Genomic DNA, 27,694 nt, shown 5'->3' on the forward strand with positions numbered 1-27,694 from the left:
ATCTTGTGATGAAGCCTGTAGTGTCTTTGGTGCTGTGTGTATGCGCTGCAACGTCGCTGAAGTGTAGGGCAACAGTGCCATATTGAGGCCTTAACGCAGAGAAGGTTGGAGTATTCACAGGTCGCTGTTTGGACAGTTGTCAAGAGAATCTGATATTATATGTTCAGTTGTAGTAGGTATTATTGCTTTTAGTAGTGGAAAAATTGCAATGAAGGAAAGTATAACAATTTTTGATAAATTAAAACAAATTAAATTATGAAATTACTATCTGGATATGGAGCGTTGTTCACCATATGTCATAAAAAAAATGAACTGTTCAAGTTCTTGGCTCAATTAATTTTTGCTATGTGTATTAGAATAACTCTTGCTTTACTGAAAGGCCCTGTTGCTTTGTCATTTCAGGAGAAGACCGACGTGGAGGGAACACTCTTTGTTTACACCAGGTGAGACAGCGTTTTCATCATGTCTGTTGTTTAAGTTTACTTAGTTCTCCCTGGTGCACTTTACACTTCTCCCTGACTTATGCAGAACTACTTAGGAGTACATTTGTAATGCTGGAGGTAGACCAGTGTCACTTGTGTTTAGTGATCCAGTGTTGGGTGTAGTATATTCAATCAATCAGGGTTGGTAAAGCGTAGCTACTCACTCGTGAGGGTCTCAAGGAGCTAGTATATTGTTTCTCTATTCCCTGAATTTCTAAGTTGATGCCTGGAATGCTGATAGTGATTGAAGTAATAGAATGTTGGTGTGTGCTGTGGAGTAGGGGCTAGGAATATAGGAACCGTTGTTGGATAGGTGAAGCCCTGACACAGCCTACTTGCTGTTTCTGTACCCTGAGAGCCTAACCTGAGTTAAAGAACTTACCTCCTACCTGCATGACACCAGACTCTTGTATGACTACCCAGAACTCCTACTACAACATTGGGCTCCTATATTTAGTGGTTTTAAGGATTGCTTTTCCTATAGTCTTATTGCTGCTTTTCTTATATTGCTGTAATATGTTATGACCACCTCGCCACACCTAGACTCAGGGCACAAGTCCTAAAAAAATAAGTGGGGGGACGCTTCAAGTTAGGTAGTGTCCCCGGAAGTGACGTCACGAAATTTGCCGGTCTCCTTCTGAAATGCGTGAATACATACAATAAACAAGTAGAGGTATAATACTGCAATAAGTGGCAGTCACTTAAAACACAAGACCTCACTATACACAGGACCCATTCTTCGGATTACTGGGTTATTACAGACTCGGGGCGTAGGCACTACGGGCATCTGTCGGGGTCCCTGAAAGTGACATGCTCGGCGTGTTGACAGCGCAGCTCTGAGAAAGGCTGGCAAGGGGAGGGCGCGAGGCGGAAGGGGAGATTAGTCTGAGCCTCGGGTGCATTTGAAAGGCTATCATTCACACGCAGGTGCAGTCTCGGGTACCGGCTCCATCATTTGGGCAGGGGGGACGGCGTCCACCCGGTAAAAGCCCGGTAAAATAAGTGGGGGGACGGCGACCACCCGCGTGGTACCCCGACTCGAGCCCTGCCTAGACTAGACATAGTATTAACCCTGGTAAATGCAACTCGAGATGTAATGTAGAATAATTCAAATAGGCTCAACTAGTCCCAGTGCCTTTTGCTTTGACGGATACAAGTAGTTATTAGTTGCTCCAATTGTTTCATCCTGTTGAAGATCAGCAAAATCTTGAGCTTATGTGTTTAGGTCTGGGTTTGACAGCACAGACGTCTAACCAGACCTGTATACATACAGTGAGTTCTGGGTCTTCCCCTTTCAGCCATTATTTGGCAAGTCTCCTTCAGTCACTGACTGGCTTTTATATTTTGTCAATCAGGAATGTTCCCATTCCAGAGATCTATACCTCTCTTACCTAATGCTAGTGGCTGGTTAGAATTTTCTCTCTAGCTCCGGCGCAGTGCGTGTATTGCAGTGCATGAGACAATTTTACATCTGCCTACGTCTCCCTCTTTTGGCCTTTTTCTTGCTAAGAAGTTCTAATACTCAATTGAGCATGCCCGTTTTTTGATGCTTTAGCACAATAAACCCAGACATATTGACTTTGGCAAGGCTCGTTTCAAATCAGTCTTCATAATACATCTACAACCACGGCAGCCCTCCTCACTTTTAGCAGTAACAAATGAATGTGTCGAAATCAATTTAACTTTAGATTTGAGGAGATAATTGTATCTTTTGAGACCAAATCGGTTGCCTTTGCCTCAGTTTTATACCATAAAAGCGTCCTGCAAGTGTACTCTATTTAGAACATGTAGAACAGATTAATTTGGGTTACTATTTTAGGGAGTTTTTTTTCTTTTGCCTGCCACATATGTGCTTCAGTTTGGTTTTTGCCCTAGTTTGTGCTTCTGCGATGGCAGGGAACAAAGGCCTGAACAAAAGACGTTCTTGAAGCTCATTTGTTGAGGAGGCCAATCCTACAGCCCATGTGTCTGTGGGTTTCAACCCCTTAGAATATAGAGCAGGTCTGGGATGGTATCCATCGAGGTACATACTGGTGAGTGACCGTACTTAAAATGTTTCACCTCTTCCACTTACATCTTTCGGTTTTCCATAACTTAGAGCATATTTGTGAAGGTACTAATAGTAGCTGAGCGGAAATGTATGGTAACTTTTGTTGTAGACTTTGCTGTGTACATCTGTTCTTCTGCCTTTCAGATCAGCCTCTCCCAAGCATGGGTTCACCATCATGAACCGGTTAAGCATGGAAAATCGCACCGAACCCATTACGAAAGATCTGGACTTCCAATTACAAGATCCGTTTTTACTGTACAAAAATGCCAGATGTGAGTTTGCTGTTTATACTAATATAATTCAGTTTTTATTAAGTTTGAACACATGCTAACTACTGCCCCGGTGTCAGGTTTTTGTTGCTGTCCCATTTAACAATTGCTAACTTTTACTAATATTCATGGAACCCCTTGGACACCCTGAAGTGGCTGTGTATAGAACACAAAGGATAAAATGTGGTTGTTCATGTGACCCTGAATTTATCTCTTTTGGCTTCTTTCAGAAGTCTGATTTTAAAAAAATGGCGACTGTGACCGCTGTGCTGCCCAATATCTGTTAGAAATTGCTCCTCTGTACATTGCTAACATTGTCTGTCCTGTAGGTGATTAGTTCTAATTTGCTCTGTGACTAGGCTGGAGTTTTTCAAGCGCACCAGTTATTCAATGTGTGGTTCCAAATTCAAGAAGAGCTGGTTTCATTATGTGTAATGTTCTATTTTGTGGTTATAGGAACTAATATAGAAAATGTTGTGCTTTGGCGCCTACCTTTTAGGTATTCTGCTATTGCAGTTCTCCTAGAATTACTACTAAATCTCATTGTATGGTTATGTTGTGTGAGCATTCTCGTTTTTTGGTAGACATTTGCTCCACTTCTGTGGATGTTGAATGTTTTCTTTTCCTTCATGCAGTTTGTAAGTACAGATGACGTTCTTTTATTATGGGGTAAGCTAGAATGTTTTTATTTGCTTTTTTTATTTGCTTGACACCAACTTCTAGTTGGTCTCAAGAGATGAAGTTCATTCTCACTTGAATAGATGGAATTGTGGACAACTCAACATGACTTGGTGAAATCACATGCACATCACTCAAGTTTTTACTAAGCATTGCGCCATCAGCTTTTGCGTAAACACACATGAGATATTCAGTGGTCGGTAAGTATGTAGGATGATTCCTTAAATTGCAAATTAGACTTGTCCTTTAATAAGCAAGGAAAATGTCTTCACCAGTTCTGTCCAATGGGAGACTGGCTGTCTTCACGCCTTAATGTATACATAACAAGAAGCCAGTGAAACTATCTACCTTTAAATCATGAACCACAATTTACAGGTTGGTATCACTAACATACAAATGCACATCGACTGTTAATCCATTTTACCCAGCTAACAGAAGCATGCTGTAGACATTAGACATTACTTTAATGAAATATGTGTAGTGAGATTTCTGCAGCTTCCATCTAAAAACCATATGTTGAGTACTTTTGTACTTGCGGCTAATGGAATAAGCTGGCGATCTAGGCCTTCCCTTTATGACCCACAATGTGCCTACCGTGTATTCATCCTGTAGTAAGCCACCACAGCAAGCAACAACATGGCTGATACGGAATAAGCAATAGCTAAGATCTGTGCGATTGAAAGTGTTTTGGGGTTTCAACTTTCTGAGATGGTTATTGTAAGAATGTTTTTTTTTAATAGCTTTATTTTATTGATTTTTGAAGCAGACCAAGGTACAGTGAATCAAAGAAAAATACACAGTGGTCCAAATAGATCCCAACCGGCACAATCGCTGCTATAAGCATCTGAATTAAGCATGCACATTCGGCGCCACTGCAAGCTATTCCATGTGAAGAGAGGGAAATGTCTGTCCAGGGGCTATGAGTACAAATCATACGATGGAAAGCAATGTGTACCTCTCTTCCTGAGTTATACCAGTCTGCAAACTCCCCCTCCCTCCCACCCTGGAACCGGTGTGCTATGCGCCATGCGTGAATAGAGTGTTACGCCCGCAGGAGTCGGAGCTTCCGTGAGTCTGAGCAAACACAGGTACTTGGGGCAGGTCACTTTTTGAATTCATGCGCCAACAGCGAAAGGATAGGGCGCCAGACCGCATGGAAGGAAGCAGCTGAATTCGTGAGATTAGCTTGTATGCGCTCCATGCCAATGATGTACCACAATTTGTGTAGCCACCCAGTGTGCGTTGGGCGGGTCCTAGTGCCCCAAAGAGATAAGATATGTTGTACAGCTGCGCCTATCGCCATCCCCATTTGTTTCCCTCGTATCGATTTAAGTGGAAAAGTGAGTGCGTTTGGCAGACCTAGGAGAGTGTATGCAGGAAAGCGGGGAATCTCAGTTTCAAAGTAAGTGTCTATGTCATTAAGTACTTACAACCAAAACCCTTGCACTTCCTTACAGTCCCAAAGTATATGCGTTAGGGTACCCGTTTCCCCACAACCTCTCCAACATTCAGAGCTACGGTCGGGATGAATTTTGTGAAGTCGAGCCGGGGTCAAGTGCCAGTAGATGGCTACTTTGACCGCCGCTTCCCTACATTCTTTGCAGTGTGGTTAGCCCTGAAGTAAATTTGCTGCCATTCCTTCAGAGAGAACCTCCGACCTAATTCTGCTTCCCATTGGCGCTGACCGCTCCTGAGATTCGGGATGGTGCAGCATGGGGTACAAATCAGAGATCATTTTGCGATCTGAGTGCTTGGATAGGAGCCACTTCTCGTAGGCCGTAAGCCCACGGCTAACCAAAGGACGCGTGTCTGGTTGGAGCAGCCAGTGACGGAGCTGAAAATACTGGAACCGTTTGGGATCCTTGATGTCGTACCAGTCAGGCAATTCAGACTAGGGGATGAAGCCGCGGAGATCAAAAAGATGGCCCGCAGATCTGCAAGGCGATGCTCGCCATTGTGGGAAACCCGCGCCTCCATACCGGGGGGAAATTCGGGATTGTCAAAGAGAGGAGTGAGAGGTGAGGGGAAAGAAGTGAGATTCCTTTTTATAGCAACCGAGTTCCATACCCTCAGCACTGAACGAGTAATGGGAGATTTATGAAGGTACGAAGGGCGGTCTGACGGCTTCAGGAAAGGAACCTTCCACAATGAAAGTCACGCCATTGCCCTATCCTGAAAGAGCCACCTTTTTTCTGATTCTGACCTGCTCCATTCCACTAAATAGCGAAGTTGGGCCGCCTTGTAATAGTTCATGAGATTGGGGATCCCTAAACCGCCTTCATCAGGAGGACGATAAGCCAAATCGCGACGGAGCCTCGGCCATTTCCCAGCCCAGATAAATTGTTGTATCTTTGTCTGCAGGGTATGGATATAACGCAGGAGGGGTGCGACCGGTATTATCTGAAAAATATACAGTATTTTGGGCAGTATAGTCCTTTTTATACTGCAGCCACCCTACTTAGCCAAGACGGGGTGCATCTTCCAGCGGCGCAAAGCATTAGTCATTTGGGAGGTGTGGTTGGACTAGTTACGGGCGATTGTTTGGCCAGTGGATGTGGTTAGCGCAATCCCCAGGTATGGGATCTCGCACTGGGTTCGCAGACCCCCAAGCTCCATAAATGCATCTACCCGTGCATTCTCGTGAAGGCCTAGGGGCAAGAGCATAGATTTCCCCACATTAACCTTCAAGCCGGATACCCTACCAAATTCCTTGAGTTCCCGCATAAAAGCAGGAACGGAGTATCGAGGTGTGGTAAGAGTCGCCAAGATGTCGTCCGCGTATAAACTGACGGTGTGCTGATCCCCCCCCCCCCCCAACTGGGATACCAAATATCTGGGGGTTGTCCCGAATCCGCTGCGCTAGGGGCTCGACGTACAGCGCAAAAAGCAGGGGTGAAAGAGGACACCCCTGCCGTGTGCGACGCCGAATATCGAAGGGTTTTGAACAAATCCCATTAACCCGTATCGTTGCTCTAGGCTTGTCATAGCAGCTCGCCACCCAGGCCCGAAACCGATTTCCCACGCTGAAATGTGCTAGCGTCCTATCCAAGAAACCCCAGTCCACCCGGTCAAATGCTTTCTCAGCATCGACCGAGAGCAGCAGGGCGTCTAGGCCCATATAATGGGCTTTATCTATTAAATGCAGGATCCGCTTGGTATGGTCACTGCTTTGCCTATTGGGAATAAAGCCAGATTGGTCAGGTTCGATTATGCCGGGAAGGCGCGGGCCCAACCTGGCCACCAGGACCCCTGTAAATATCTTCAGATCTAGATTGAGGAGGGAAATCGGATGGTACGCCGCCCACTGAGTGGGATCTTTACCCGGCTTGGGAAGAACAACAATGTCTGCCTCCAGCATATCTGCTGGGATTGTTCCTGAGCCATGAAAGGAATTGAACAGGCGCGTTAAGCCAGGAGCTAAGGATTGGCAAAAAGTTTTATAAAAGCTGGCGGAGAATCCATCTGGGCCCGGCGATTTCAGCGGTTTGAGGCGGGAGATCGCACTAATCACCTCCTCCACCCTAATGGGGGCGTCTAACGCCGCCCCGCCTGATGCGTTAAGAGCTGTAGTCGCTGCCTGACTAAGATATACCTCACCGCATCGTCAACTGTGGGGTCCCTACTGTATAATGAGACATAGAAATTTCGGAATGCTTCAGCATTCTGATCATTGCGTTCGACCCGTTCCCCAGTTGAGGTGTGGAGGGCCGTAATTCTGGAACGTTCGGACCGCGCCCGGAGTTTGGTCGCGAGGAGCTTCCCTGTCTTTCGCCACCTATATAATCGGAGTGTTTGAGCCGAAGAGCGGCATATTCGGCTCTATCTAAGTCTAGGCTGGCAAGTTGCGCTCTGGCTGCTTTGAGCTGCCGCCACATTCGCGGGGCCCCAGTCCGTGTGCAGCACTTTAGCAGCCAACTCTTCTCTCTTCTCCTTGCGCACTCGGTTATCTGCTGCAGAGATAGCGATAAGTTCCCCCCTCACTACCGCTTTTAGGGCTCCCCATAGATCCGTCAGTGAAGTATCGGCGGTGTCATTAGATGTCAAGTAGTCAGTCATGTACTTTTGCACCTGTCTGCAAATGTCAGGCCGCTGTAATGGAGATTCCCGCAGTCTCCACTTCCCCCTCTGTCTGCCCGTGAACGCAGTTCAAAAGTTAACTGCACGGCTTCATGATCGGACAACGCTGCCAGGATAATTTCAACTGATTGGACCAATGCATTAAGTTCGGAAGACCCTATGAAATGATCTAAATGAGCATATGTATGGTGTACATGGGAATAAAATGAGTATTGTGTGCTGTGGGGGTGAGCTGCCCTCCAAAGATCTACCAGCCCTCTATCATGGAGCCATTCTTTCCCTGCTTTAGAAATCGCCCCCGTGACCCCATGTCTATGGCCTGACCTATCCTTCTCTGAATCCATAACTAAGTTAAGATCCCCCCCCTAATAAAATCTGCCTGTCCTGATAACGGAGGATTTCCGAGATGGAATCTGTAAGAAAGAGCTCTTGACCTGAGTTGGGGGCGTAGAGGGAACCTATAACTACAGAGGTATCGCCCACCCATAGCCTGTATGCCAACAATTTTCCCTTCGTCTCCGCCACCTTATCCCCAACCCTGCCCTGGAAGTGCCGCGCTAGGAGTATGGCCACCCCCCCTTTTTTATCCAGCATAGAGGAGTAAAATTGGTGGGGAAAGGCACGATTTCATTCTATGCTAGTCTTTATGTAGCAAATGTGTCTCCTGCAATAAAAATATAGAGGCCCCCGAGTTCTCTAGGTAGCTCAAAATCGCTTGCCTCTTAATGGGGTTGTTCAGCCCCTTCACATTAAGGGTTAAGACTTGGGTCATAGGAGTGGACATGGGAATTGATTGTGTACCTTCCTAGTATCAAGGGATAAAAAGCAGGAGGCACTTGCTCAGACCTCTGTGTTGCGTGAGCGCCCTAACGCATAAGGATCCTACTATAGAGCTAACCCAAGACTTGCACACCGGTTCCTCCCACCCTCGACCCAATCCCCCCCCCCCACTCTTCCCGTCCCCAACCCTCCCTCCACCCTAACCCCAACAAAACATTCCCAGTTACCCAATATTGTCCAATATCTGCAGCCTGAGCCACAAACACTTGGCTGTAAGGAAGTAGAACGGTCATGGTACCAGGGCGACCCAGGCTCCCCGCCCGCCGCCCCCTGCCCCCTGCCCCCAGATAGCTAATAGCTTGTGCGTCTGCAGGCCCCAGTGCTAGATTAAAGAGAGTCCAGTGCCGTGGTATCTCGTGAGACAGCTACCAAAGCCGAAACCCTTTCGGGCTTCATTGTGGCTCGATCTGGCTTTGCTCCTGAGTTAGGCGAGCGATGTCGTCTTATTGTCTGCCATTCGTCCCTCGACGATCATTGTGAAGGCTTTGGGGAGGAATCTGGATTGTTCTGAGCGAGACCTAGTAGCTCATTTGCCTCCTGAAGGGAGCGGAGCTGCTGGAGCCTACCATTCCATTTGAAAATTATGCGAAAAAGATGGCCCCAAGAGTAGGGCACCCCATTGGATTTAAGGAAAGTGGTCACCTCCTTAAAGGCTTTATGTTTCTGGAGAGTAATGGAGGCCCAATCCTGATAGAGAGCAATGGCGTGTCCCTGGTAGGTGATTGGTTGTTTCGAGCGGGCTTCTCTCAGAACACGTCTTTTGAGGGGGAAATCCGGCAGAAAGGCTAAGATGTCAGGTGGGGAGGGCTGGGGCTCTCCTCCCCAAGCCGCGATCGATGCTAACCTCACAGTCCTGGTCAACCCCCAGTATGTCCCTGAAGAGGCCCTGCAGGTACCCTGTGACATCCTTTCCCTCGGCCTGCAATGGAACACCCCTCACGTTGTTCCTTCGGGATCTATTTTCGAGGTCCTCCGCGTGAGCTTGCAAATCAACCTGTTGGTCCTGAAGGCGGAGAACCTACTGTTGCAGTTGCTCAATTTCCTCAGATTTAGATTGGTCCTCTTTCTCAATAGCGGCCACACGTTCGCCCAACGCATTCACATCTCGGCGTATTTCACGGACCTCCCCTGCCACCTCCTGCTTTAGGGTTTGAAAATCGTCCCGGAGAGTACTAAAAAGAGGTTCTAAGAATGACCTGGTGATGGGCATTTCGCCTTCTGCCTTCTCGGTGGGCGGAGGCGATGCCGGTGATGTGGGTTGGCCTTTATCTCCTAGACCTGATGCTTGGTGAGCATGTCTTTCAATGTGCGGTCCCCCTTCTTCCTCATGGAAGCCATGCCAGGGACGATGCTGCAGGGCATGCCCAATGCAGAAAGCTCCTTATTCGTGGTGGCCACACTGGTCGTGGTGCACCCAAATAAGACCACCGGACCTCAGCGTTGAGGATGGATGCGAGCTCTGTTGAGCCCTGCCAAGAACGGTGCAGCGGGATGGCAGGAGGACAACCGCATGCACTGGTGGGTGCCACTATCGAAAAGAGTGCAATGAAGACCGGGATCGTGGCACGCGGTGACGGCCCCCCCAACTTAGGCTCTCCAAGGACAGTGCGTATCTGTAGGGCCTAGTGTTATGCCAGGTAGGCCTCCGAGCCCCGCCGTCCAGCTTCCCGCTGTCAGCAATGCCGGCCTGATGTCGCCTCCTCCGATATCGAGACCCCCACCACAAGGGAAACGGCTGCAACCAGGCCAGCGCAGAGGCGCAGTCAGTGCAGCGGCACAGCAAAGAGAGGAGGTTGCACGCCCCCACTTGTCGTTCCCAAGGCCAGAAAAGGTGAGCCAGACGCTTCTGTGGATCTTAGCAGTACATAGGGCGTAGCATCAGACACCACACCCGCCTGTGCTAATCAGGGCCCACTTATGTGGTCTGGGCCCAGCGCTGCGCGATCTAGGCCGCAAAGCCTCGCCCTCGATTTTTGGTGTTGCCTGCTCACCACCAGCGCGGGCCACGCCGATGCGCGTCCTCTCCCTCCGGGAACAAGGCACTCACCGCTCAATAGACGGTGCCAGCAGGGGGGCCGGCGCCAAGTCACAGCTAGCAGGGGTGTGAGGGCAAAGTCCGGTGAGTGTCCAGTGCGAGCCAAACTTTAACGTGGTCCCGGGCACCACCGCGTGGTTCCCCGGAGGCAACCAATGAAATTGGCACCAGGCAGAGCCCAAAGCTCCCTCAGGGGGTCACAACAGGTCCGCGGCATCGTAAAGGGATCCGTCTCCTCCACCTCCACAAGCGCTGTGGTGAAGTCTGGCGGTGAAGTCCGGCTGAATATATTCCTGCCCGCCCAGAGCTCGGCGGGCGTCTTCAGTGGGACTACAGCAGCTAGGCTGGGCGGGGACAGCGCACTCAATTTTCACGCCTACCCGGCCGCCTCGTCTGTCCCTTGGAATGCGTCTGCCGGTGAAGCGGAGCACCCCTCAGGCACGACCGGGGTCGCTCAACGCTCGTCGCTGCTGTCGGCAGTCGACGCTGGGCCCTGCAGCTCCCCCAGCGCAACGATGCCTTCGAACACTCCGTGCCCGGTCGCCATATTCTAGAAGCTCGTCGAAGCCGGCCATGGGTCTGTAGCTCGGCGGACCTCTCATGCAGGGCTCGACAGGATTCTCACACGCTGTGCTGCTCTCTTCCGCGCGCTGCGGGGGACCTACCTGGGCCTGGTGAGTGTCTTCCGTGGGCCCACGGCTACTAGGCCGGGCGAGGGCCGCGCGCTCGATTTTCGCGCCCACCAGGCTGCCTTCTCCGCCACCAGGGATGCGGCGAACAGCAGGTCGGGGCTCACCTTGGGCAAGACCGGAGCTGCTCAGCCCTCGCCGGGTCTCCGCTGCAGTCGGCAGTTAACCTGGTGCGACGATGCCATACAACTTTCACTGCCTGGGCTCCATGTTGCTGGAGCTTGCCGGCCAGGGAAGCGTTCTGGGGGTAAGTGACTCGACCAAACTCTCTTGCTGGCGCAACAGGATCCCCACTCTCTGCGCTGCTATTTTCAGCGCTTTGCAGGGGACTGGATGCTGAGAAATACTGAGGGCGAAGGGCCACGGCGAGAAGCCTCAGCAATCCACGTCTGGTCAGGTCGCCATCTTGGCCACGCCCCCATTGTAAGCATTTTATTGTATGATAGCTTTTATTTGGTGATTTATACCTCGGGTAGGGTTGTGGAGCTGTCCGTTTTGTATCAGGTCCTAGGGACATCGAAGTAGATCATTGAGGAAGGAGTTGCTTTCAGTTTGACCTATGGGGGAGAAGCTGAATGGGAAGTGTGAAGTTTGGGGATGTACTGTAACCATATTGCGGAACATTGCCTTTTCAAGAGTGCATTGCTGCGGTCACGCAGACAGTATAGAGAAACCACCAAATCCAAACACCTTATGGCACTGTCAAGTGACCAAAGAATTAAGAATTCCACCTGAATTGGCCCAGGAGCAACCATTACATATGAAGAAAATGTTCTGAGGAATCTCCTCCAGAGCAGCTATGTGTACATCATAGGTCAGAGCATGTGTAGCCCAGCTATGTTGAAAGTGCTGTGAGTTATACCCAGGAGTTTCACTAGCCAAGCCATTAGTGAGGGCTATGCTGATGAGCCGATGGGAGGGCCCAAACTGTGCATGAAATGCATTTATGTAAGCTAGCAAGAAGAAGGTCAATGAAGAAACAAGGTGAGCGCTTGGGTCATAGGCCATTCTGGCCTCTCCTATTCTGTGAATATCCTCGGAGGATAGGTTACATGTAGTGAAGAGTTAAGGTAAACTCTGCACGGTTGGCCAAAGGCTCCAACAGGGCATGGAGCCGAGAGAAGAATTTGTCTAGGCAGAAGAGAGATTGAGGTCCCTCCCAATGTCATGTGTCAAGGTCCCACATAAGGGTGACCTTGGAACTCAACCACAATGTGCGCTAGACGTGCAAATCAAGCCATCAGAAAAGAAAGCGTAGTTAGATATGACATCCATCGGCATGGTTCACCCCTAAATTTTTTGCCTTCACTCCTCCTGTTTTTCTGAATTTGCGTTTGTTGGTCTTAGGACTCTGCGCACCTTACCACTGCTAACCAGTGCTAAAGTGCCTGTGCTCACTCCTCTAAACATATTAAAATTGGCATACACCCAATTGGCACATTTAATTTATCTATAACTCCCTAGTAAAGCGCTACTGTGATGTATTCCTATAGGTTCTGTATCGATCCCCCTATTCCTGACTCTATTCTGGTTAACAAGTTAACTAGCAGCCATCCCATGATGCAGAAAACCCCCATGATGCAGGAACCGTTATCTGATTAAGCCACACTACGGCACAGGAACGTGTTATCTGATTAGGTCATAACGCTTGCAATCTAATTAGACAAGCGATATTCCTCCAGCCCCTGATAAGGCATACGGAGTGCTCAAAACAAATCAAACCTATGACAACCTGGGAAAAACCCTGCGGCCATTGTTTTGATTTCACCGAGAACTTCAGCAAAAGAATGTGCTAACGACCAAGTCGTATGACATCCTTATTGACGTATCTATGTCCATCCTTACGTCAATCTCGGCACCTTAAAGGTATAAATATTACCAATATTGCCCTATGCAAACACACGCGGTGGTGACGAGATCGGAGCAGCCAGACTTGCCGAAGCCCAGAGCAGAGCAGACCCCGCTGGCGCAGCCCCGCCTTCCTGACGCGCTGAGAACGAGACGCTGCTTTCTCCTGCCGAGAAATCCAGCTCCGGCGCTTCCGGGTAGCCCTCGCAGGCAGCCTGGAATATCGAGACCAGAGACGAGAGATACCATCCCTCATTCATCCTAGATTCCAGGTACAGAACTGAATAACCCCTCGCAGAGAATTCTTGAGTCAGTCACTTGGCAAAACAAACTTAACTTAAACTGCTACTTTCTATTCCCGCCCACGTATTAGGCTTAGGTCAGATACACCGGGGTAGGCGTAGTTAGAAACACCAGTTGAGTACGATTAGTCAAATGTATATGTGTATGTATCTATTTTATCCATTTTAAACCATCATATGGCTTAGAAACCATATCAATGTTTTTACAGTATTATTTTGTACTTCTGCTTTTATTGTATGCACTTTACTTAACCATAAGTATTGCAATAATATCGATCCATTTCTCTTGTATGAGAAAAGAGACTGATCAATAAATAACATCTTTTATTGAACACGCCCGTCTCTTCCTTTTCTCTACAATCTGGTGAGACTAAGAATGCACGTACTGACTGAGTAAAATAAGTCGTCTTTTGTTTTCACACGACTCTAGAGATACACTCTTGATTAGGGGAGAGCAAAGTTGTCATGTTCTATGGTTGTCAGAAACGAAATCCCTTCTTGTCTATCCAGGGAGGTTTAACTCCTCCTTGCCTATTCGAGAAAGTTTCTAGTGAACTCTGAGCTAGCTGGCAAACCCAAAACTTTAAGTCTAATATCGACAGTAGTAGACCTAGTTAACGTCTGGTCTAGGCCTATACTATTGAAGGTATTATTCCAATGCGCAGAGCCTATTGGGATAATAGGAACTACACTACATGGCGCCCAACGCCTTTGGATAGGCGATAAAACTAACGTAAGACATTTAGAGTAACTCAGTCGTGCTTTTTCACTCAGACCCCTTTTTTCCCATAATACTCCAAAGACGTCTGGAGTGGGTGAAAGGTAATATCCGCCAGACCTCGCAGGAGGAAACTCCTATGTATGGTTCTTGGTTTAGTCAACATTGAAGGATACACTGTTCCAAAATACTGTGCATCTAATCTTTGTTTCCATAAGAAACCTGATCTGCAAACAAACAAAAAAACATTCCTGTCGGTAAAATGGTAGACCGTGATGATGAAAGAGAGGCAGTTAGAATAACAGCTGAACTCGTAGCAGCTGATAATACTATGCAAGACGCAGACCCGGATATAATACTCATCCCGGTCAACAAAAGGAAATCTATAACTTTAAAACTTATAGAAAATGGACTGACACCTAGAGGTGGCACAGTCATATTCGTAATAGAGGCACACGAATATCGACAGACAGAGGTATTCTATTCATGGATACACTTTCCAGCAGCAAATGCTGTAACAAAGGTCTTCCACTATTACAAAACAGAGGAACCTCCTGAAGAGTATACCCCTTTCGAGGAGGTGGAAGTACCACTTAAATTTCAAGAGCACCTGTTCTTGTTTAATGGCGCCCTAAAACATAATAATCACATCACCAGGCTCGGTCCCTTAGGTAGACCAGGAGCAACGTGGCCGGTCCTAGCCGGATACACACCACATCCAGACATTGAAAGAATGCCTGCACCAGAGCTTTTAACACAGCTAAAACAAGTAATAAAATTACATAGACAATTAGTCCAATATGTGATGCGGACTTCAACAATCCAACCAGCAATTAAAATTCCACAGCTGACCCCTCATCAGGGGAACACAAATAAAATTACACCACAGAACATACAATCCTGCCTAGGTAAAGTACCAGCTAAACGGGAACAAATACCATTCTGGTTAGCACAAAAAATCACCCAAATAGAGGCGGTGTTTCCAGACACCACCCCGTTAGAAAAACACAGGATTCTGACTATCTGTCTTCCAATGGGAATCGCACCACACGTGGAGGACTGTGACACTTGGGGTACAGTCTTTGCTTCCATCTACACAAAAACGCATGGTGTTCCATCCATTTCGGTAATACCAGATGTGCTAAAACAAATTCAAGATGAATACGGTCCAGAACCCGCTTTAACTCTTGGTATGAAATTACTAAAAGACTTCAAGCAGGTCTCGGCTATATTACTAGCCAATATAAAGGGAGAAGCAGCAAACGTGGCAATCCGCCAGAGGTTAAAAGAGACAGATATAGCAGACCAACCAGCTGAAATTGCCAGAATTATAGAAAAGTCCTATGAGGAACTAGGTAGAGATAGTTTAGGTGGAATACCAGTAAAACCACAACTGATTGAAAGTCCTGAAAAAATATTTTTTAATAATAATTCAACATCACAAAAAAAGAGCTGGGATGGAAAGAAACAATCCAATCCTAAAGAAAAGAAATTCCAGTCCAGAGGAAGGTCTCCTTGGCGGAGAGAAAAATCTCCGAAACAAAGACACAGGTCACCCCAAAGTGAACCCTCTGGGAAAAGATATAACCTTAGAAATAGGGATAATATAAAGAAGCCTGATAGATATCAAGACATTGATACACGTCCCTCTCAATCTTTTCAGACTTCCTCGCAGAAATCGGAAAGAAGAGGACGATCAGAACAAAGAGAAGAGCACGCCAAGTCCAAAGACAAGGAACCTGCTCATCTAAAAAAAAAAATACAATTTCCAAAAAAGAAGGTAGCCAGTATTAAAATAGTTAACAATGCCGAGAATACTGAGGACACAACTGAAAAACGGAGAATGGGCTCAGACAATGCTAGACAGCGCAGCAGAAGTGAGCATAGCTCGCAAAGTCCTTATGAATCATCTGGAGACAGTGGACACGAATTAATATCTTCAAGTGGAAACTGCAGACACCAGAGTTAGCAAACCTCACAAAATATATGAAATAACATTACGTATAGAGGGGGATAAGACTAGAAAAATAAGGGGACTATTTTGGGATAATCTCTCCGAGGGCTATGACATCCTTCTAGCTGAAAAAGACTGGCCACCAGAGTTTGTCAGGGAGTGCCCTCATGGCGAAGAAATAATTATGCCTGCCTTCTCAAATCATATCCCAATTCATAAAAAATATACACTTGCAAGAAAGTGGGCAGTAGCTCAAGCTCCTGCTTTATATAAAAATCACGTAAAAATCCAGTTAAAATCACAACATACTGCACAAAGACAGTACCCAATTAAGCAAGAAGCTAAAAAACAGGTAAAAGAAATACTAGATCAATTAGAATACCAGGGGGTGATTGAAACTTGCACCTCACAAATGAACAAACCTTTGTTTCCGGTCTCCAAACCAGACAATTCATATCGTCTAGTTTTGGATTACCGACACCTTAACTCATGTTGCAAAACCTTTGCAGTGCAAAACTCGCATAGTGCTGCACTAATGAATAACATAGTGCGCAAAAAATACAAAACAACATTAGACATCTCTAATGGATTCTTTTGTCAAAACATAGCACCAGAGAGCAGATCTCAATAAATGGCACTCAAAAACAATTCTGTCGGTTAGCCCAGGGGTACAAGAATAGCCCAGGGGTATTCTCAGCGAGAGTAACAGAATTACTACAAACATATGATGACGAAGCATTATCGTATGTCGACGACATATACCTAACAGATGATGACTTGGATACTCACTTGAAGAGAGTGAACACCATAATACTTGGGTTCGCAGCAGAGGGTTACAAATTCAACTTTAAAAAATCTAGAATTGCCCATCTAACAGTCCTGTTCTTAGGATATGAATTATCAAGTGAAGGCAAAAGCCTGGCTGACAATTTCCTAGAGAAATGTGCCGTACTCCAAGCACCTAGAACACTAAAAAACATACAGTCAATTCTAGGCTTCCTAAATTTCGGAAGAACATACATTGCAAATTACGCAGAAAGGGTCAAACCCCTTTATGATCTAATAAAACGAGATTTTAAAAGAACCAATTGGACTCAAACACACACAGAAATTTTGAGATCCTTACAAACAGACATGTTAATTAAAACAAAATTAGAAACACGTGATAACACACGCAATCTTGTGATTCGAGTCATCCCAGGAAGATGCGGATTCACATACCTGACCTCTAATGAGGGAGAAAAGGTACCAATTGCATTCAAATCACACTTGTACACAGAAGCTGAAAAGAAATTCAGCATTAAAGAAAACATTGTTCATGCAGTTCAAACCGCAATAGCTAGAGAAAAAGATAAAGCTGACGGTAGACGTATCACAGTCAGAACAGCAGAATCAGCCTTTGAGGCATTAACAACACCGTGTAATTTACCAACAACAGCATTGAATCCGGAATGGATGCAATGGGTGAATTCAATTACAACGGACAAAGTATACTACTACTTTGATCCAGAACTAAAGGAATTGAAAAATATAGAATATGAAAGAACATTCCCTCTGCCAATCGACATTCTGCCCTTACGACAATACGCCTGTGTAATCTATACAGACGGACATGCTCAACCCTCCGTTTGGGGAGAACAAGCATACAACCCCACATGTGAGATTACAAAAGAAGTGTGGCGCGGAGGTAAACTAAGACCTCTATTAACAAAAACGCACTCAGTAGAAACTAATTCAGAACAACAGACTGAAATAATAGCATTGAAAATGGCGCTAGATAATGCGGATCGCGAATTCCCGACACTTATAGTGTCCGATTCATATTACTGCGTCAAATCATATAACAACGATTTGCAGACATGGATTCAAAACGGTTACAAAGATGACACAGATGCAACAATAAAGCAGAAACTGCTTTGGGAACAAATAGCTCTTTTACAAAAAGAACTACCAAAGACTCACGTGACACACTCACTGAGTCATCAGCGTGATGGCGTTCACGTTGCAGGGAATTCATTGGCTGAAACAGCCACAGCGGTAGCAACTCAATCGGCTTCCGTAGCTAGAAAAAAGCGTACAATGAAATACATTGACGGTGAAACAGCGCTGGCGGTGAGAACGTCATCAAAAGGCGACTGCTCAGCGCTACCGATCAACTATCCACTCAATTATACATACATAATCGATGCAAACTCCGTCCCTTTTGCTCGAATCCCTGGAGTGGGGGATAGAGCAATTCCAAACACGGACAGGAGAACTTTGTTAATTGCAGACGCTCATATGGGCGAGGGTCTCAGGCACCTCAAACTAAAAGATTCTCTGGAAGAATTACAATCAAGGTACTGGTGGCCAGGCATGAGCCTGCATCATACCATTTTTGTAAAAAACTGCCCAAACTGTAACAGAAATCGCAGTGGTGAGAGAAACGGTATAATACCGTGGCGTTTCACTCCAGGAAAGAATCAACAGTAAAAAGCAAAGCGTCCGATTAACATATACAGGCTAGTTTCCACTTATAATGTAGATCCCCAGCACTCGGCTGACGTCTGGACTGTTATACAGAGATTTGCGAGTCTAAATGGCATATACGCTAGGAGCATGCTACGTTTGACCGATGTTTTCACTTTAGCTTTCAAGCCTGTGGGGAAACATGGCCAAATGAGCATAGCATAGCGGGATTCTTCTCACTTCCTTCCTGAGGGATACGGGATGGTGTAAAGAAAAAACCAAGGCATAAAGCTATCTATAACAGAAAGGATATTAGGTTCGGGAGCTGGATGGGTCAAACATCTAATAAGTGTCCAACGTAGTCTAAATAACTTGCCAAGAAATTCTCTGAAGGGATTCAGTCCGTACGAATTATTGTTTGGAACTAGGATGTTAGTCTTAGACCTCGACAGTCAGACTTCAGTGGTGAAGGAAAAAAGCTTTGATATCAAAGATCGTTTGGCTATTTTGCAGGACTTAAACGAAACAAGAAAAGACCTGAGCAACATAAAGTTGAAACAGCAGCCAACAACCACTGAAGAACCACCACCTGTCCCAGCAAGACCTGTCTGGATTCCAAAAGTCGGGGATCTAGTCAGAGAAAAGATCGCGGTAAAGAAGGAATTTGGGCCTTCTTACAGAAAAGCAGTTCCTGTCTTGTCTGTCAACGAGACAAGATCAGTTGTACTACCGCCGCTTGCTGGTAAAAAGGAGAACCGAGTTGTATCCATCGACCTGGTAAAACCACAATCATGTGGCCGATAACAAATAGTAGGCCAAGTGGACTCCCGATAAGTAGTAGAACACCAAGATTTGCTACAAACACAGAGGTTCAATGTAAGAGGCTAATGACATTCGAAACGCCTACAGAAGAACAACAAGGACTATGCAACAATGCAATGGAACTTAGACCTCTGAAAACCCAAATAAAAACATTTAGCAGAGACACACCAACCTACAATGAAGTAACAAACGAATATGCAAGAAACAGTAATCCTAAGGCAATTGGAACAATTGACAGAACTGCATCCGGCTACTTCATAAACTTCGATGATTCCTCTGAAGGCTTCATTGAATCAAAAACACAGCCATCAACAAAAACCTTTAAAAATAAAACTAAAGAACTTTTGAAACAACTGAAAGAAACATATCTGATTTCTCCATGGATTGAATTTTGGGTGGGTTTTGGTGCATTTATCCTCATACTTTGGCTCATCATGGTACTAACTTTGGGACGCTTCATTGAGGGAAGATATGCTAAAATGGACACAGCAAGTCAGAAAATCAACTTGATCCTCAAACCACACACATCTTCACATGTCGAGAAAAGAGAACTTTCTTCAGTCAACTTCACAGCCAATCCTATACCGGGTGGGGTAGCATGGGACAACACTGACTACGAAATTTATGGTCCGGTTGAAATCCTGAAATATCCACACCAAATTAAGATCTCGTTGAGTGACTTTGTAAAACCAAGCTCATATGCTGATGATTGGGACTTTGAAAGTATAAATAATATGATGTCTGACTTAGTGATGTCTGCTAAATTTACCAAACATGATTATTTGCAGGGTTCGACAAATTATGATAGTATGTACTGTTATAACCACTATGGTAACCATTTTCTACATAAATCTGCACAACCTAGAAATGTTTTAAATTATAATCAATGGGAACATTGTGCAACCCCTCCAAAAGGAAGCTCAAGAACGTTTTATGACAAATATTCATACTTTTCAGGTTTCAACTCAAGTAATGCTGAAACATTTTATTTCAAATTGTCAAATAAGACAGGGACAAAGACCATGATAACAAACACGAAACTGATATATTCAGACTCATTCTTTGAACAAATGAATACTTTTGGTTTTGATTATTGGGACAAAAATGTTGAAGTAAAAAGTGTTTGGGGTACGAAAGAATGGCAAGTACAAGGTATAGAATCTTTGTTTAGAGCCTGCATGATCCCAGAACAAATTATATTCTTAAATGACACTATTCAACAAACTACCTGTCTTGGCCTAGCCAAAATCAAAGATTTAAATAAACCGTCTATTCCAAAACCAACAATGAACAGCAATAGCTCTACAGATGAAGAGATAGACGTAAACTATGTATTAAACCAAAACAGAACACATCCAGATTGGAAACAGTGGTTGATCTGGCCCACAGATACTAATAACTGTCAAGACAGATTCCTGAACAAAACACAGGGGTTCAAATTGACCAGGCCAGACCCTAGATATTCCCAAAGACAACACCCAGGGATAATAACCACCTACAGTGTGGGCAAATTATGCCTTCAATGGCTACAAACTTCCACACTGGCAGAAATTAAGCAACACCTAACTTTACTTACTGATGGTGCTGACTTGCGTGATTTCATTATGGGACCGCGCAAACAGCGTCAAAAACGTTTCATAGCAGCCTCTGTATATGCAGCATACAACGAGGCCTGGAAGGTAACTCAAATTGAGACAGCAGAAAGAATACCGGAAATTGACCGTATTAATTTGGAAAAATCACTTTCTGTAGTGGACAATGGGTTAATGACTCTGTCCTCCAGAATTTTTTCTCTGGACAGCATTGTGTCTTCAGCAATCGACATAATATCGCAAGACTTACTGTTGTTACAACACGGTCAGTCTCAATTGCGTTCTATTGTACAACTTGGCTGGACGTTACAAAATCTGCATTCAGGCTATGTGCCTTGGCGTTTAATCAACACAACGTCACTATTCAATATCTTTAACCTTACTGATAAACAAATCAGTATGGCACAAAAGGGTGCTGATTATACAATCCTGAGCATTGAGAAACTCGAGAGATTACCAGTGACAATGTCGGAACGACCTGTCAGTGAATGGATAATACATGGGATAATTAATATTCCAATATCAACCTTCAGGTTTCAATACTGCCAAAAATATATACAGGCTGGCATGTACGAAAAATTGGGAAAAGGGTACATTAAAACAACATGGAACTTGCCCTATTCACATGCATGTGTCAGTAATAAAGGACAGAAAGTGTTTCTTAGTGGCAATAATTGTGCGATGTCACTAAGCGGTACACTTCTGTGTAACGGAATTAGTTTGCATGGAGCCTGTGAAGGGAATTCAAATAACCTTTCATGTCACCAGCTAGGCACACCTGCAACAGAGAGAGAACCATTCTTTCAAAGACTCTATAATGGGAGTTACATTCTAATTGTGGACCGTAGATGTTGTAGTCTTATGCCCGGGACTCCTTATCTCGTAACTACGACTGCGAAGGTCAAGTGCTGTGGACGCTTATTGTTCCCCAGCTCCTTTCCAGACAGGGAGGCAAGGGCATGGCCCAACTTGAAAATTACTTCTATTCGAATAGATACTTTAAGCAGAATGAAAACAGTGCTTCTTCAGACGCCGACCAGGCTCACGTCGTCAAAAGAAAGGTATGATCTCCTAGTCGCAAGGACGACTGCAGAGATTCACTCCTTATTATCAACTAATTCCCCCATACATTTCGCAGAAATCCTGAATGAAATCTTAAATATTTCTGATACCAGTGGAGTCTCAAAAGTATTTAAGACAGTATTTTCGATGGCATTAACACCATTCAAAGCCATACTGGGTATTTTTCCAGATTTCGTCCATTCGATTTTTGGCGGACTTCCCCTCATTTTAGGACTAATTGCAGAAATCCTATTCCTAGTCCTTATATTTCGTTATGGCAAACCGTGTCACAGACAGAACACCTGCGACAAGGGAAGAAACAATCCGAGCCATTGGATACCGGGACCGGATATCAAAAATCCTGGGACTTTCCCGGCTTAGAGACCTGAACATGACTTGGTTTCTTTCATTTCGACCAATGTGGCATCGATGTGTTTTACCTGTATGAAGGTGCTTGCTATGCGGAGAAGAATGCGTGTTAGACACCTGTCTGACTCTACAATCGGATGCGCCAATGGATGCAGAAACATTGTTGAGTCCAATAAAGGCTCATGCTTTGTGCTGCCCTCAACGGCTACCAATCCTGATGACGGCATTCGTGGAAGCTTCACCACTACGATTAAGGGGTAGTGAAGTTCAAGATGAAAGCAGCATTGATCAGGTACGACCTTCTGTCAGCAATACTAATCAAAACGTCAATGGAGACAATCATGCGCACGAATGCATGGTTACACCTTTTACCGAGTTAGTGGAACTCTCCCAGGAAGCTGTTGACAGCTTTTTCGACAGTCTAAATGATATGATGTTCTCACCAGAGCAGAAATAGAGACTTTTGAGCAAGCTCGCACATGGCGTTCCCTGAATTTGGCCTTCAACTAGAATAATAAAATACCATGAACAATTTTCCCTCCAGTTCACGGACAGCAATTTTTTCCAGCAGCCCCAAAATATTTTTACGAATTTTTCGGGACACTTATCTTCTGCTTAAAGTAAGAACTATTCTTAGAGAACTAAAATTTCTATTTTTAGATACTTTATAGACATTAGCTGCCCGCTGGTATGTTCATATAATATTTTATTCTGTGATGGAATGGTCTCGAACCTTTTTTCTGTATTAAGAGCCATTTCATGTGTAAATTCTCATATACAAATTAGTGATAATGTATAGATATGCGTGATTACTTTAGCGTTATTCTACAGCTTGAGTGCATATAATACATGTGACTTTTTTCCGTATATTTGATAATTTCAAAATGCATTTTATGTATTTTGGGGTGGTAAGGTATACACAATACTCTACAGTATGTTTTACTATGCCTAGATTAGTAAATATGTCCATAGTTAGCGTGGAGTGGGTGTGATGTATTCCTATAGGTTCTGTATCGATCCCCCTATTCCTGACTCTATTCTGGTTAACAAGTTAACTAGCAGCCATCCCATGATGCAGAAAACCCCCATGATGCAGGAACCGTTATCTGATTAAGCCACACTACGGCACAGGAACGTGTTATCTGATTAGGTCATAACGCTTGCAATCTAATTAGACAAGCGATATTCCTCCAGCCCCTGATAAGGCATATGGAGTTCTCAAAACAAATCAAACCTATGACAACCTGGGAAAAACCCTGCGGCCATTGTTTTGATTTCACCGAGAACTTCAGCAAAAGAATGTGCTAACGACCAAGTCGTATGACATCCTTATTGACGTATCTATGTCCATCCTTACGTCAATCTCGGCACCTTAAAGGTATAAATATTACCGATATTGCCCTATGCAAACACACGCGGTGGTGACGAGATCGGAGCAGCCAGACTTGCCGAAGCCCAGAGCAGAGCAGACCCTGCTGGCGCAGCCCCGCCTTCCTGACGCGCTGAGAACGAGACGCTGCTTTCTCCTGCCGAGAAATCCAGCTCCGGCGCTTCCGGGTAGCCCTCGCAGGCAGCCTGGAATATCGAGACCAGAGACGAGAGATACCATCCCTCATTCATCCTAGATTCCAGGTACAGAACTGAATAACCCCTCGCAGAGAATTCTTGAGTCAGTCACTTGGCAAAACAAACTTAACTTAAACTGCTACTTTCTATTCCCGCCCACGTATTAGGCTTAGGTCAGATACACCGGGGTAGGCGTAGTTAGAAACACCAGTTGAGTACGATTAGTCAAATGTATATGTGTATGTATCTATTTTATCCATTTTAAACCATCATATGGCTTAGAAACCATATCAATGTTTTTACAGTATTATTTTGTACTTCTGCTTTTATTGTATGCACTTTACTTAACCATAAGTATTGCAATAATATCGATCCATTTCTCTTGTATGAGAAAAGAGACTGATCAATAAATAACATCTTTTATTGAACACGCCCGTCTCTTCCTTTTCTCTACAATCTGGTGAGACTAAGAATGCACGTACTGACTGAGTAAAATAAGTCGTCTTTTGTTTTCACACGACTCTAGAGATACACTCTTGATTAGGGGAGAGCAAAGTTGTCATGTTCTATGGTTGTCAGAAACTAAATCCCTTCTTGTCTATCCAGGGAGGTTCAACTCCTCCTTGCCTATTCGAGAAAGTTTCTAGTGAACTCTGAGCTAGCTGGCAAACCCAAAACTTTAAGTCTAATATCGACAGTAGTAGACCTAGTTAACGTCTGGTCTAGGCCTATACTATTGAAGGTATTATTCCAATGCGCAGAGCCTATTGGGATAATAGGAACTACACTACACTACTACATGTACCAGGGCTTGTAAATTAAATACTACTAATGGGCCTACAGCACTTATTGTGCTACCCACTCAAGTAGCTCTTTAAACATGTTTCAGGCCTGCTGTTGCAGCCTGTGTGCAGCTTTAACTGCAAAACACACAAGATGAGCCATTTCGACCTGGCAAAAAAATATTTTTGTGCCAGGCTTAAATGAATGAATTAGTCACTCGTAGAGTGCACTGTCACTCCCAAAGGAGCATTCTGGTGCTACGCCGCAGAAATTATTCAATCGAGTAATAGGTGAATCCAGGAGAGAAAGTAGATTCAAGAATAAGAGAGTAACAGAGTGCGTTGGAGGCTGAAGAGTCAGGTCTTCAGCTGCTTTTTAAACATCGATTCTGATTCGATGAATCTTAAGTGACCAGGTAATTGGTTCTATGCCTTAGTGCCTAAACTGAAAAAAAATTAGGTTTTGAGTCTTAAAGAATGGGGCTTAAGGAGGTTAGCATGGGAAGATCTCCAGGTTCTTCTAGTTGGGTAATGGTAAATCTGGTGGTTAAATATCTAGGCCCAGTTGATGTGTATGCTCTGAAGGTTAATAAAATAACTTTAAACAGGACTCGTTTGTGCACTGGAAGCCAGTGTAAGACCTTCAGAGCTGCCGGGGCAGAAGATCGGCTGGGAAGTTTCAGTACAAGTCTGGCAGCCGCATGCTGCACATCCTGGAGTTTATGGATAGTTTGTTTTGAGGATCCTGCATAAAGATTATTACAGTAGTCTAATCTAGAGGTTAACAGTGCAAAAGCAACTGTCTTCTTATAGCCAGGGGGAGCACTATGTAGTATCTTGGTTATTGTGCTTTTCATGTCATCCACTGCTCCACCAGTGGAACCCTCTAGAAATTATGTAACGTAGAATGTTGGTGTATGAAATCCACAGTTTGAGAAGGGCTGAGCGCCTTGCTGGCTGCTCCTGATGGGGCTGTATTACTGATCTTGTAACCAACTTGAATAAATCATCTTGAACCTCATCTACTTGCGTGGAGTTATTACTACACACGTTAAACATTTTCTGAACAATCTTATTAGATTAAACATATGACATAAGCTCTAGAGGCTTCCCTGCAACTGCTAGAGGCTTCCTTGCAACTGCCCAGCTGACCTGCTCCAACTGGACCTGACACTGGAACTGCCTGAGCCCTGCTGACCGCTGTAAGAGACGATCCCTGATCTTCAAGAGGTCCCTCCCCATGTTGTAGGCTCTTGATTGGTATCAAAGTGCACTCCTCCGAAGAAGGAGGAATCCTGAAGTTTTGATAGTTTCGAGACTGGGCCAGTTCCCACTAGTACCTCCCACGACGACTGCCAACACTAAGCTCCAGTGCACCGAGTATTTGCGCTGCAGTAACAGCCAGAAACGACCAGTAACATCAGATCTGCACTTTGCACTACAGCATGGACATCTCCTGGTTACAGTCAACGCAAAGTACCTGCAACGGCTGTCGGAGGCGTCCGGCCTGCTCTACATGCTACAGTGGTTCCTGTTTTTCATGGCCACCTGCATCCCGAACTGGACTCTTTGCACCGAACTGTGAGAGCGTAGCTTTTTTCAGCGGGACTAACATGTCCCTTATATCTGGCCTGGACTCCATCTTGGTCAGCTTGAACTTATGACTTTCTAGCAGTCTAGTACGGCCAGATGTCTGAGATTGATATTTTTTGATCTGAAGTGCAATAATTACCATAAATCTTTGAAATTGCATTCTCTGGTTCTACTGATTGGATTTTTGTTATTTTGGTGTCAAATACTTTATTACATTTTGTTCTGTTTTTCTAAATTAGTGTGAAATGTGTTTTCACTTTAATACTGTTTGTGTGCTGCCTAAGTACTTTACACATTGCCTCTAAGTTAAGTCTGAGAGCTTTTCTTGCTAAACTACCAGAGGGTTTATCACAGGTTAATTTAGTGACTTTTTGTGGTTCACCCTGGCAAGGATTGTGGCTGTTGCTTGGGAAAGCCTCTCCCCCCAACCCACAACCAAATTCTCACATGCATGCAAAGCAGTGAAGATGGTCCTGGTTAGGCTTTCCAACATATTTGCATACTGCGTCAAAAATAACTTTGCAACACTCCTTCCTCAGTGGTAATGTTAGACCATTATTATCTAGGTTGAGTTCCTCAACTCGTTGTCCCCATGAGGTCTCTCCCTTGCATTTGTTAAAAAAAGGTTGTTAATTATTAGTTCTCGCAATTATGAGCCACCTCTACAGCTGAGGAGTAAAAAAGAGCAAGTAAATTAGTCATTATTGCCATGAAACTAACAATAATACCTATACAGAATTCTTGATTGATAGGTGTCATCATTTCATTGTTTTTCATCTGGGCATCCAAGTGATAGAAAACAAGCATCTGCAATGCAATTGGCTTCGCCTTTGGGACCTTATGAGTATTTGACTCAACATTTTACTGTTCTTCTGTGCACGAAGCAATACAAGGGTGCAGTACCACATGTTGTCACTAGGTTTCCCTTGGGACCCCTTTTGCCCACATAAGGTACTGCACCATACGACGTGGTTAGAGTAAGGATATGGCACAGCGGTGTGCGCTGCCGACTTGGGAGCCTGGGATCCGTGTTGGAGTCTGGTGTCGATTCAACATCTTGTGACATGGACTGATCCTTTAATTTCTCCTGAGTGCCTGGATAGCTGCGCTAAATAAATGAAAGCTACTAATTTAAAATAACAGTAAGAAATCAATGCAGCAATCTCAGAGGTGGGGGCGGGCAAGCAGTGTTGTGTGAAGGGGTTGGGGAGACGGCAAAGAGATTAAATGAGGGTACTACACTGCAAATCATGTGTACATTAACTAAATGAAAAACCAAGCAGTATCCTCAGATGAGTGGTGGGGGGCTGCGAGCAGTGTTGTGGGAGGGAGTAGGCACAGGGAGATTAAGGGACAGCAACCAAATGAAGCAGCCCGAAGTTTCATTGCACAAGTAAACAGAACACTTAACGAGCAGAGGCAGGCCAACTAAAAAAAAGTGCTCTCAAAGTATAAATGACCTGAAGAGTAAGAACACATGTAACCGGGGCAGTCCTCATTGCAGGATACAAAATTACA

The 27,694-nt window shown here is 45.0% G+C and overlaps 2 protein-coding genes across 7 annotated transcripts in view; one reads left to right on the forward strand and one right to left on the reverse strand.

Annotated features, from left to right (window-relative positions):
* CACNA1C (calcium voltage-gated channel subunit alpha1 C) overlaps nucleotides 1-27,694 on the reverse strand; it is a 2,299,705-nt gene that overhangs the window by 2,173,701 nt on the left and 98,310 nt on the right. The window lies entirely within an intron of this gene.
* DCP1B (decapping mRNA 1B) overlaps nucleotides 1-27,694 on the forward strand; it is a 256,755-nt gene that overhangs the window by 6,659 nt on the left and 222,402 nt on the right. Inside the window, exons 2-3 of the mRNA XM_078673665.1 lie at nucleotides 403-443; nucleotides 2,677-2,804. Of these exons, the coding sequence (XP_078529791.1) occupies nucleotides 403-443; nucleotides 2,677-2,804 (169 nt within the window). The remainder of the gene's footprint in view (nucleotides 1-402; nucleotides 444-2,676; nucleotides 2,805-27,694) is intronic.

This window comes from Lissotriton helveticus, chromosome 1_1 (genome assembly GCF_964261635.1).
Source record: "Lissotriton helveticus chromosome 1_1, aLisHel1.1, whole genome shotgun sequence".
NCBI lineage: Eukaryota > Metazoa > Chordata > Amphibia > Caudata > Salamandridae > Lissotriton > Lissotriton helveticus.